At 50.1% G+C, this 11,951-nt stretch overlaps 1 protein-coding gene across 1 annotated transcript in view; it reads left to right on the forward strand.

The window, feature by feature from the left end:
- Window positions 1-10,784, forward strand: part of CASZ1 (castor zinc finger 1) — a 135,145-nt gene extending 124,361 nt beyond the window's left edge. Inside the window, exons 22-25 of the mRNA XM_061561218.1 lie at window positions 487-699; window positions 1,891-2,938; window positions 3,031-3,406; window positions 4,373-10,784. Of these exons, the coding sequence (XP_061417202.1) occupies window positions 487-699; window positions 1,891-2,938; window positions 3,031-3,406; window positions 4,373-5,143 (2,408 nt within the window). The 3' untranslated portion in view covers window positions 5,144-10,784. The remainder of the gene's footprint in view (window positions 1-486; window positions 700-1,890; window positions 2,939-3,030; window positions 3,407-4,372) is intronic.
- The last annotated feature ends 1,167 nt before the right edge of the window (window positions 10,785-11,951 follow it).

Here is an 11,951-nt window from a genome sequence, read left to right on the forward strand (position 1 = left end):
AATCCTGGAGGTGGAATTTAAACGCCAAAGCGCCATTTTCCAAATAGATTTTTTACTACGAACAAAGTAACGTGCGCCCTGCCATCTGAATTGCGCATTCAAGGTCTGTATTTGTCAGACCCTTATAAATTCTACTGTGGCCAGGCTGCATGGAATTTTGGGGAAAAAATTGCACATCGTGTCACTTTCAAGCCCAACCGCCAGATTAGGTGCATGTGCAACCCGGCTTTAGTTATATATTGTTGCAATATAGTTGCTTGCCAGTCCACTAACAAACTGATTAATTAGATCATGGACATAGGTGTGTAGTATATAGCACAGTTGTGTGTGCCTAGTTAACACAGTACAAGTGTGTGTGATGCCACTTAAAACATTAGCACAGGTGTGTTCATGGATTTTCACTTTAACCACTTTTCTTGGCTTCCTGTGTTTATTCACTCTGCGTGCGTGTGTGTCCCTTCTCTTCTCACGTGCACACACACACAGGAGCCTCTCTGCCCATCTCCCCTTCGCTCTCCCCGTCTCTCCCCGTGCCTCTCTCCCTTCCAACACCAATGCCTCAGCCACTGGCGCAAGCTCCCTCCACCTCCTGTCATTCACTCTCACTTCCACCACCCATCTCATGCCTGGCCCTACCTACTCCCTGTCTGGCACCGCCTACCTCCTGTCAATCATTGCTGCAGCCTGCACCCACATCAGGTAACACCTGACAATGATAATGTTATGTTAATTAAAAATTGCTCGCACAGAAAACATCTATTGCCCTCGAATTTGATAGTGCTCTTGTCCACAGGGCGGAATTTCAGCTGATTGTTCGGTGATGCTCCTACTGCGTCAGCGGTGCAAAAGCATAAATAATCAAAACAAGGCAACAAATTCGTTATTAACACTGTGTATGGCCTTGAAAGGAAAATATATAATAGGAAACGTTTTGGGCAATGGCCCTTCTTTACGTGCTATGTTGCATCTTTTTATAATTGTGTTGTTAATTAAACAGCTGGGGCAGTTCCAGGTCAATGACCCAGAAAATATCTCCACACCCAGCACCCCAGATCCAGCATACCTCTCGCTATACCAGAGACCTGGAAAATACAGTGAAAAAATTAACTATTTAACTATTTCTATTTTAACAGGTAAGGCCCACTGAGCTATGTAGCTCTTTTTCAGAAGCGACCTGGCCACCGCAAATGATAGCCCAACGAAGTGCCTTATCACGTGGACATTTATCGCAGCCAAATACCCTACACACACGTTTCGAAATGTGGAGGGAAAAACCGGAGGACCCAGAGAAAAATCCACGTGGGCACGGGGAAACATGCAAACTCCTAATAGGCGTCATGGTCAGAATCGAACCCATAGCTGCATACTAGGTGATGTAGTTAATATCTCGCCCCCGTGGCACCCACAGCCCTGCATGTCTATCATTGGTATTGAGTTTCGTGGTGGAAATTCTATTTTGCTATGGCAATGCTCTGATTTTTATTGAAATACTGCAGCCAATTTTGGGTTACTTGTTTTACTGATCTTAGAGGGATGGTAATGACGTTTGTTTGAAGGAGATACAGCATCCAAAACTGAGCCAATACTGCTGAAATCTAGCTGTAAGTCATCCCTGACTAATCCAGCTTTAAAGTGTCATGAATTGATAATCTGGCCACACGTTTTTTCTCTTCACTGTAGGAGTTCTGTTAGGACATCTTTCCACCTCACGTCAACGACTTTTATTTACACGAGCGCAGTGCAAACATGAAAAGAAGAATAACAATTGGCGAAACGTGTAAAAAAAAACACACGAACATTAGGTATTTGCTTTATGAGTAAAAAAAATGCTGTTAAACGAAATTAAGTTAATTGAAAATAATTGTTTGCGGCTCCCGTGTGCGACGGCAGGAATAAAGCGTCGCGTGTGGATCATAGAGGACATGTCCCCCTTCGGCAAGCGACGCAAGACAACGACCACCAAGAAGACATTGCCAATGACCGTGGTGAGATCAGCGACGAATATGGACGGCAACATGAACAACAGCAGCAACACCAGCAGCAGCACTAGCATCGGTGGCCACAAGTCTGAGCTGGGAGACGATGGTTACGTTCCCAGCGTGGAGTTTCTGGGCTCCGTGCCCATCAAGGCGGAGCCAGCGTCGACTCTGGGCGATGACTGGGGGAACAGTGCCGACAGCTTTGACGCCAGCGCGGCCGTGACGCCGTCGTCGGCGGTGCCCGGCAGCAGCGGCGGAAGCGGCGAGTGCTCGCCCACGGCCGGAGCGTGCGTCGCTCCGCTGGCGTTCGAGGCGGTGCAGGCCGGATGCATTCCAGCTAAAGCGATCGGCGGCGCTCCTCCGGCGGTGGTGGCGATGGCGTCGGCCGCGTTGGGGGCGAATAGGAGCCCTGTGGCAGCTGACGGCGCGGCGGTGGACAAGACGGCGGTGGCCAACAGCGTCCTGTCAGGCTTCCTGCGCTTCGACCTGCGCGCCGACTGCGCGGACGTGGGCTGCCACTTTGCACGGCGCGCCACACACTACCACTGCGCGCGCGACGGCTGCGGCTACCGCTTCTGCGGGCGCACGCACATGCACAAGCACGCTATGCACCACGAGCGCGTCGACAGCCTGGTGCTCGACGACTTCCGCCGCTATAAGGCCGGTGCGCTCTGCCCGTATGCACGCTACATCCCTGTGTTGTCCGTGCCCGGCCACGACTCTGTGCAGCAGCAGCAGCGCTGTGGGTTGGACAGCAGTGACGCAAGTGAAGGAGGTGGAGAAAGTAGCGGGAGCAAAAATACAGCTGGGCAGCAGTTGGTGAGCATGGATAGCAAGCTCTCGGATGCCTCTGGTGATGGCAAATCTGCGGTCGCAACGGACGCAGCTGGCGGAGAAAATGACGAGGAAGCGGGCGAACGGCCGAGCGGCACGGAGGCCACCGAGTCCAGCACCAGGAAGTGAACGAGCAGTTGCACCGGAGAAAGCGGAGACGGCGGCGCCACCCAGTCCATCCTCGTGCGGTGAAGATGGCTCGATGACGACGAACAAACTCAATCGCGATGGACGGTGCCGCTGCTACCGCTGCGGAAAATGACGCTCAACCAGACTTGAAGAAGGCAGTGACCGCACCGCCGGACAGACCGGCAGTGGACGAGGACGCGTCACGTGGCAGCGGCGGAAAACCGGCGAGCGCAAGGAGAGCAGCGGCGGCGGCGATGGCGCCGTTGGCCTCCAGGGGCGACACAGTGATAGTGGGCTGCCCGTTCGCGGGCCGCGCGACGCACTTCCACTGCCTGCGCTGCGCATTCGCCTGCGCCGACTCCACCAAGGTTCCCGCCCACCGCAAGCAGCACGCCAAGATGGCCGCCGTGCAAGCGGCAGGCTTCCGCCAGTTCGGTTCGGCCGTCGACTGCGCCCCCGCCGTGGCCGCCATCCTGAGTGCGGGTGCTGCCGCTGCTACGGCAACCGGCGGCAGCGGCGGAGGCGTCGATGGTGAGGTGGCTGGGCCTTTGCCAACAAGCGCAGTGGTCACATTGGGGGCATCGAGCACTACAATAGCGGGAGCGTCTGCTGCGTCGGTCCTGCCTTGTGCGGTGACGTTGGGTTGCGCCAACGCCGTGGTGCCTATTGTGCCGGGCGTGGGGGCAACCGCAGCCGAATGGAGTAATGCCGGGGTGGCGGCCATCGTGGATGCCACGGCAGCAGCTTCGGCTACTGCGGCGACCACTGCAAACGCAGGGTTCCGGCAGTTCGGCTCGGCCGTGGACTGCGCGCCAGCCGTCGCCGCGATCCTGACAGCGGTGGCAGCAGCTGCCGCGGCCGCGACAGATCCAGCAGAAAGGATGGCAGCCACCCGGAGTGAGGAAGCGACGGCGAATGGAGGGGTGATGGCCGCCGCAGCCACCACCACTGCCGCTACCAGTCCAGGTCCCATAGATCCTGAGGAGGCGAGCGATGCTCTGGGTGGGAACATCTCGGAAAATCCACCAGCTCTGCCGAAACCGGAAGTCGATGGTGAAGATGCCGCACGTTCGGAGGTGGCGGAGGCGACGGAGGTGGCGGTGGTGAAGGGCGACAGGGGGGGGACGGTTGCGCCAACGGGTGATGCTGTCGCGGCCATCGCGATCGTGAGCCCCTGACGCAGGGCAGCGGGCCGGGTGCGTGGCGAGCCAGACGGCCGGCGACAACGGTGGCATCGGCGGCGGAAATCCCAGCGCCATAAATAACGGTGAGGATCGTTCGTCTTATTTCCAAACTCTCTCTCCCTTTATAAAATAATATAGTTTGTTGTAAGTGCCGATCTCAGTGCTTCAGCCGCTCACGCAAATGATGACATTTTAACCTTTGCTGCTGCTGTCGTTGAAGGGCCAAGCACGTTGGTTGTCATCGAGTGTCGCTACCGCTTACGCTGTTCGCACTTCCACTGCGCCGTCGCCGGCTGTGGCCACGCCGTCGTGGGCACCGCTCAGATGGAGTCCCACCGCCGGCGCCACCAGCGCAACAACAGCGGCAGCAGCGGCAGCAGTGGCAGCAACAGCAGCAACAGCAACATCGTCCTCTCGTACCCGCACAACAACCAGAGCAACCCTCACCTCCTCGTGAGCACCAACCCAACTCGAATCCAGCAACAATCTCCGATGAAACCTCAACAATCTCCGATAAAACCGCAGCAGCAGCAGTTGTTGCAACAGCTGTCATTGCAGCAGCAGCAGCAGGTAACACGATTGCCATCGCAAAATCAACAGCATCAGCAGCATCAGCATCAACGTGCGCTGGAACTGGAGTGGCAGTGGAAGCAGCCGCATTTAACGCAGCAGTTTCAACCGCTGGTGGTACGGCCCCAGCTTTTGACGGTTCAGCAGGCTGGGTTGTTACGTCAGGTGCAGCAGCAGGGCCAACAGCTGCGTGGGAGACTACAGCAGCAGCAGCTGAATGTTGTGCAGCAGCAGGAGGATGTGGTGGCATTGAAAAAGCAACAGCAGCAGTTACACCAACCACTGTTGCAGCAGCAGCTGCTAAAGCAACAGTGCGAGATGATTCAGTTGCAGCAGCAGCAGCGACAAACGCCAGCAGCAGCAGAATCAGCGCGTACAACCACAACAGCAGCCGCAGCAGCCCCTACCGCACGAGCAGTTGCAACTGCAGCAGCAGCAACCTCCTGAGCAGCATGCAGCAACAGGAGGGGGAGCAGAACAACGCGGCCGTGCGAGCGACTGTGGAAGATGACTCCTTGAGGGGCGAGCACGATGGCAACTCTTTCTCCTCGCCGTCCTCCTCGTCGTCATCGTCGCCGTCGTCGGCAGCCTCTCCGCCTTCGTCATCCTCCTCGTCGGTCGCTGTGGAATCCGTCGTCGTGCAGAGTGCGTCGTCGTAGCCCCCCTATCGAATCGTCACCGCCGCCTCAGCAGCAGCCCAAATCTCCAAAAAACAAACCCCCCCCCACCCTCCCCATCAACAAACCGATCGAAACGAGTTTATAGCCAACCAACACATGCAGGGAAAAGCTTACACACGCATGTTGTGTGTAATGGGTTATATGATACGTGTAAACCCCCCCCTCCCACCCCCACACACACACAAAGACTCAACGATGAAATCTGGAAGAAAAAAAAAAGAATACAACTTTTTTGGGGGGACTTTTACTTGGGGATCGATTACGACGTGAGAATATGCAATAGGTGTTTACTTGCAGGCGTGCCGTGGGCAAAACAATGCGCGCTCACACAGCTCACACAGCTCACACATGTCGACGATCAGCGCGACCTTTGCACCTTTGGGTGCGCTGTGGGTCGTGCACGGTGCGCACATCGCTAACAGGCTGGGGGGAGGCGGGGGGGGGGGGGCAATCGAGGAGGCGGAGTGAGCGTGCTTTGCCTCATTAAAAAAAAACTTTTTGTAGGAAGTGTATGCAAATTTATGCTAATTTATGCCAGCCGATGGTGCGGCGCGTGAGGAGGAGGGAGTTGCTCGTGGATGCAAACAATAAAATGTGTTGATTTAATGGCGTGCCGGCCAATCGGAACGATCGCCGAGACTCGGGCTGCACGATGTATGCAAAACGATGCAGAGCTGGCCAATGGGAGAGCTCAGATTAATGTATGCAAAAGTGACGATAATTTAAGCCGGCCAATGCGATCGCTCGCCCGCTGTTTTGAGCTGGATATAATGTATGCAAATGTATGCTAATTTATGTAATATGCAGACTTTATTGAATGTGGTTTCGCGTGATGCAATGGTGTTAAGACGGTTTTGAATATTTTAAGTTTTCAGTTTTTGGTTGGTTTGAGGCTATAATCAGGAAAGAGTGACTTGTGCATTGTAACTGTTTTACGTTTATTTAAAGAGGAGAAGAAGAAGATGGCACGCGACGGTTATGACACCCTGGCCCGGCCCAGGCATTAATGGAGCCTTCACGTTGGTGTTTAACACAGGCAACGGGAGCTGAGCGTGCACCTGATCCGCATGCTCGTGGCTCGGTTATTACCTCACTGACGGGAGATTATTTCATTTCATCGACGTCACGCATCAACCGGTGCCTCCGATAATCACAGTCGGATCGCTCATTCTGAGACAAAGCAATTACACCCGAAGCACTCCTGAACGTTTCCAACCACAGGCCAACGTTAGCCAAACGTTGGCACGTGTTGGCCCAACGTGGGCACGTGTTCACTGGAAAATGTCGCGCGATTTTGCAACCAATGTTATTTTGCAACCAAATCTTAATGATTATCTAGCCAGGTGAAATGTTTTGAAGAGTGCTCAAAGCACAGTCGGGAAAACAAAAAGTTGCAGCTTCATATCCTGGCCAGGCTAAAGTCATCGTCCCTAAGGGGTCGATAAGTACTATTTTACAGGAAGCCAACATCGGTCATCCTTACAGATAATGAAGGTCCCCAGCGTGGAAATGTGCCACATTTTCCACCACTGGTTCAGGACAACCAGCAGAGATGAGTGCCACAACAATTATAAGTTCATCAGGCACACTTAGATGTGACCCGACTCTGAAAACTGGATGCATCCTTGATACTAACTGTATTTTTATCTGTACTTGAATTTACCACTCAACAAAGAGAAATGTCTATACATTGTCGCATGATCTCAATGCGGTCCGCTAGCGCCGAGTATAAACCAATGGACTGCATGATGTGTGCCCGACCATGGCTATCAGTTTTTTGGCTTCGGGATTTTCCAAGGACGCGCAGAAAGGTGTGTACAAAGAGCACTCGGCCTTTGTACATTATGCAAACAAAAAACAACAGTTCCTGAAGAACTATAAAGAGAAAACTAGACTGGTTCTGTCATTCGTACTCATCAGAATGGCATAGTCTGTAACGATGAGGTTTCTCGCCATTTACAGATTCGATTCATTGGTAGTCCATGAGCCAAGGAAGATATTTGACATGTCGTTACCACCTTTGATGGTATATCTCTTTCAGTTCAAATTCCTTTGTGTGGCCAATAACAGTGCTTTTTCAAATAATACCTATTGTAAAAGAGAGTGGATATCAAGTAATTCACTATTGGCCATGTATATAAATCATTATTACAAAAATGTGGACTCCACCTGTTCCATCTGTTTGGGACAGTGTTGCCCCCTCGGACGCGTGAGTTTTCTCCGATCGCTGCGATTTCATCCCACATGTACACACTTTTTTTAATTGGCTGGAAACATCTTTATATGTAGATGACCGCAGAGCTTGGACAATTGTTGGCACCAGGTTACCACCTGGCTGCTGCCCTCCCAACTTGTCCCTGGTTCCTCCTGTCCTGGCGCCTCCGAGTTGTTCTCTCTCGCTTCGAGAGCCAGCGAATACTGTGCGCCACATGAGTTGACATTGTCATTGTTCAAGTGTATGCTGCCTGAGGTGGTACAGATTTCTGCTGTGGCCCATGGACCTCCAATGGAAGCTGCATTTCTGGTGTGCCAAGCGCACAGCTCACGTGTTCAGGGGTGCATGGACACGCACACACACTTTGAGCTCGCATTGTTCACATGTGCGTGAGGAGGCGAGGTTAAATCAGGCCGTTCCCAAGTCTCCGTGAAGGCTCGTTTAAAAGACACCACAGGGCTAAAGTGCACACTTTTTATTTATTTACGACCGATTTGTTCTGTCGGCAAAGGATCGATTCTCGTTGAAAGTGCAAATGCTTCCAAAATTTAACGAGTTAGTTATTTTCAATTAATATAAATAATTTCTAACTTATGCTTCCATACAGGTTTCAAATGTGTTTGTTGTGTAGTATTTATAGATTTACATGGTTTTTGTTGTTATATAAGTTATTTTTGAAATTATATATTATTGATTACAATAGCAATCGATGAGGAGGATGATGCTGATGGTCATATTGTTATAATTATTATTGTCCGAAAGCACAAAAGCAAAAATAGCCTTCACACTGCTTCCCAGGCATGACCCCGTGAGTGCCGCTGTGCATTGTGGGATGGTCATGCAACGTATTGAGTCGCTTTGCAAAGAGCTGTCCTCTCTTTTATGGGCCCTCGTCTGGTTTCAAAACTTCCATGGTTGTCCATCAATCGGTACCAATGAGCAGCTTTATACAATGATTCCCCTGCATAGACCCCCATTCTTAGAACAGTTGTGCGTTGTTGGATATGTTGACTGTAATCGGCTATGCTTTGGCACTGTATGCAAAACAAGTGGTAAGATGGTGTTTTCGAATACTTTCGGTGATATCCATACCACTGTGCCCGGAGTGATGATAATTATGGTGGTGGTAATGATGTGTCTGCTCCTTGATCGGATTTGAACTCCCAATCGTACAGTTTGGGAACTCACCTGCTCTACCAACTTAAGCTATATATCTGGCACTGTTGTAACACGAATAATAATACCTGTAATAATTATCATTGTAATGTGTGGGGCGTTGTAGGAACGAGTGGGTTCTGTCAGTGGTAGTTTCACTGGAAAATGCAGCACAGTTAAAACTGGAAAACTATAAGAGGACTAGTGTCGAGAAAAGCTAACCTCACCATGTGCACGCAAGCTTGGGAGAAACTGACCCAGGGATGTGTGTAACTTTTGACTGGAATGGGTTTATCCTTGCGAGTGGGATTCACTGGAAATTGACAATTACGTGACTTTTATTCAGGGGGGGGGGGGACATACAGGAAAACAGGGAAATTATGTGAATACAGGGAAATTACTGGGAAATTGATGCGGTTTGTTTTGCAAGCCCTGACGCAGCTCAGTTCATTCCACCCATGCTTTCAGACAGACCAGCTTTTGCAGAATGTCATACAACGAATTTATTGACTGGGTTGTGTTATACGATTGTACACCGTAAATTGATGGTTCGAGAGGTTGGCTTACACAACGTGTTCTTATTTGGAAGAAGCTGATTTAACTGGATAAATGAATGTCTCACTGAACCGTTCGAAATGGCTTGCGTCATCGGTGACCACGATTAATCAGTGGCTTGGGCACAAGATTAGTTTAAGAGAGGGGAGTAATGCTGTCTGTTTTGTCTCTTCGGATTCACAGTGTTTGGATGGCTCAGGGAAACTGAACCAGCACTACGAGGGTTAGGACCCCAGGCTCTCATGCAGACCTAAATAACGATCTCACATGTAGCAACATTGAGAGGTAGACGGTTTACGGCACACATTTTAAATGCACGATCTGACCGAACAAATCAATTATGTTTTATATTCTTGGTTCTTTCCGTAAAGTCACGTAGAAGGGAAATAATAAAATAATAAATATAAAACATAATAAGATAAAATTCTCACGACGTTTCGACCACAACGCAAGCAGCCGTCCTCGTGACTTTACCGAAAGAACCAAGAATATGAATCCATGCAGTCACGAAAGCTTTAAATCGAAATTTTTAAATCAATTATGAATTCAATCCACGTTTACCAGTTTTCACACTTTGACCATTAAGTTGGCATGTCCTGTATCAGAATTATAACAATCGCATCGTCATTGTTTTGGCTAATAACTCCTGGTGTATGAAAGGCAAAGAGTATGGCTTTTCATAAAAATATAATACACCTCCCGTCAGTAAATAAAAAAAATGTAAATCTCTTGGTCCAAGCTGTTTACCAATTTATTGGCATTTCCACACATTGCATCGAACACTCCAAACAGGTCCAGCTGGTTGACAAAACGAGTAGATGATCAATGAATCGTGACGGCAGACAGCATTTCATCCCTTATGAACACGAGGACCGAAGGATTAAGTAAGAAAGGTCTGGCCTGGGTTTGTGTGCAACCCAAAAAGGGCCTTAAAGATTGTGTTCAATCGTGACACGTTAACCACAGAGCATTCAGTAGCAAAACAAACCATGACAAATTGACCGACGGATATTGAATTGAGACGTACACTACTTATCTATTAACTTAATTTGTTGTTATTATTAACGATTTTGAAAGCACATGTGTTTGAGATTTAAGTTATACGCTTGTTGTTGATGTTAATTTAAGTTAATTGAATGTAATTTAAGTTCATTGGCGTGGAGTGTGCTGTGAGTTTTAATGTACTATCGAACTGTCATATACATTTTGGTGGAATGGGACAATTATTGACCTGTTCTCTTCTCACCTCTCTGTCTCTCTATCTCCCTTTGGCCCTCCGGTCCACCTTTCTCTACGTCTCACCTTGTCTGTCTCTTTCTCTCTCATTCACTGTCCATCATTTGCCCCTCCTTTCTGTCTCTCTCTCCCTCCCTCCGTCTTCCTGTTTCTGTCTCTCCCTCTCATGTACTGGCTTTCTTGTAGTTGTTAGGAATTTCACTAAAAATGGCTTTTCAAATAAACCTTTTTTAAACACTTTAACTTGTATATGCGTGTGCGTATATTTAATGTTTACGGTTTTATTCTTGTCTATACAGTATTTATAAATTGTGTCGGTGGAGCGAAGTGGAGCAGTGGGATTTTTTGTGTGCTTGCTCCTAAGATTGTGGGCGACCTGGGTTCAATCTCCCCTCGCCATGCGAGTTGTAGGCAACTGGCACATGTAAACCTGGTATGGGACTGCCCTGGGTTCGTCTCGTCTTAACGGATTACTATATGTACGTTTAACTTCTTTCGCACCGTACATAGTGTGGTGTGTGTACATGTGTGTGTAGGGAGTGGTAGCGTAGCAGTTAGCATACTGCCCTATGAACATGGCGACCCGAGTTTGATTCCTGCTCACGGCCAACACCAGTGATTATCTGAACCCGTCCTGGGCCTCCCCTAGGTCGACTCAGCCTCAAAATGATTCCCTAGTGCGGTGTGTAAACATCGTCACTATGATGGCCGCCTTAACAATCCGCACTGACCAGCCGGGGTGAAGTATGGTCAAACGGCCTCCACAACCAGCACGGCGTGGGGAGGCCCTCATCCAGCAGTGGATTGGCAAAATGTCTCTATGCTCCTACGGGCATTGTGCAGAGCTCATCTCCAACCAGTCGAAATTCTGCATTCTCACTCATGCCAGGGAACATCTTTAACAACCACTGACTACTTGGTACAAATTGTATGACCCTGTAGAGATGACAATGATCACTTGCCTACGTCAACCGTTGACCCTACAATACATGTGTAGAGGTGATACGCGCTGGGATTAGAGATCGTATGCCAGCGCGTAATGATTGGCTGTGTAGGTGGTGACGTGCGCTGACGGTGGAGGATCAGGGGTCAGCGCGGGGTCGTGGGTTACGGGGTACTGATTGGCTGTGGACCGGTGACGTGCTGAGAGGAGGTGATCGGGTGGCAGCGCGGTGTGATTGGTGGAGGAGTGTTAACACGCGCTGGGGAAAACGGATCGTAGAGAGAGTGCGTCGTGATTGGTTCATTAAGGAGCGATGCTCACGTTGAAGTACGCATCAGCTCCGCCTCTCGTGAGCAGGGGCTATAAAAGGGGATGCACACAGGCGTGAGGGGAGTGTGTAACCAGCGAAGAATGAAGACGGGGATGAAGACCTAGGGCCCTGCGGTACCTAGTCCCGCTGTCCTAACGGGA

The sequence above is a fragment of the Lethenteron reissneri genome, chromosome 27, assembly GCF_015708825.2.
Source record: "Lethenteron reissneri isolate LAM-NWPU_2019-01 chromosome 27, ASM1570882v1, whole genome shotgun sequence".
Taxonomy (NCBI): domain Eukaryota; kingdom Metazoa; phylum Chordata; class Hyperoartia; order Petromyzontiformes; family Petromyzontidae; genus Lethenteron; species Lethenteron reissneri.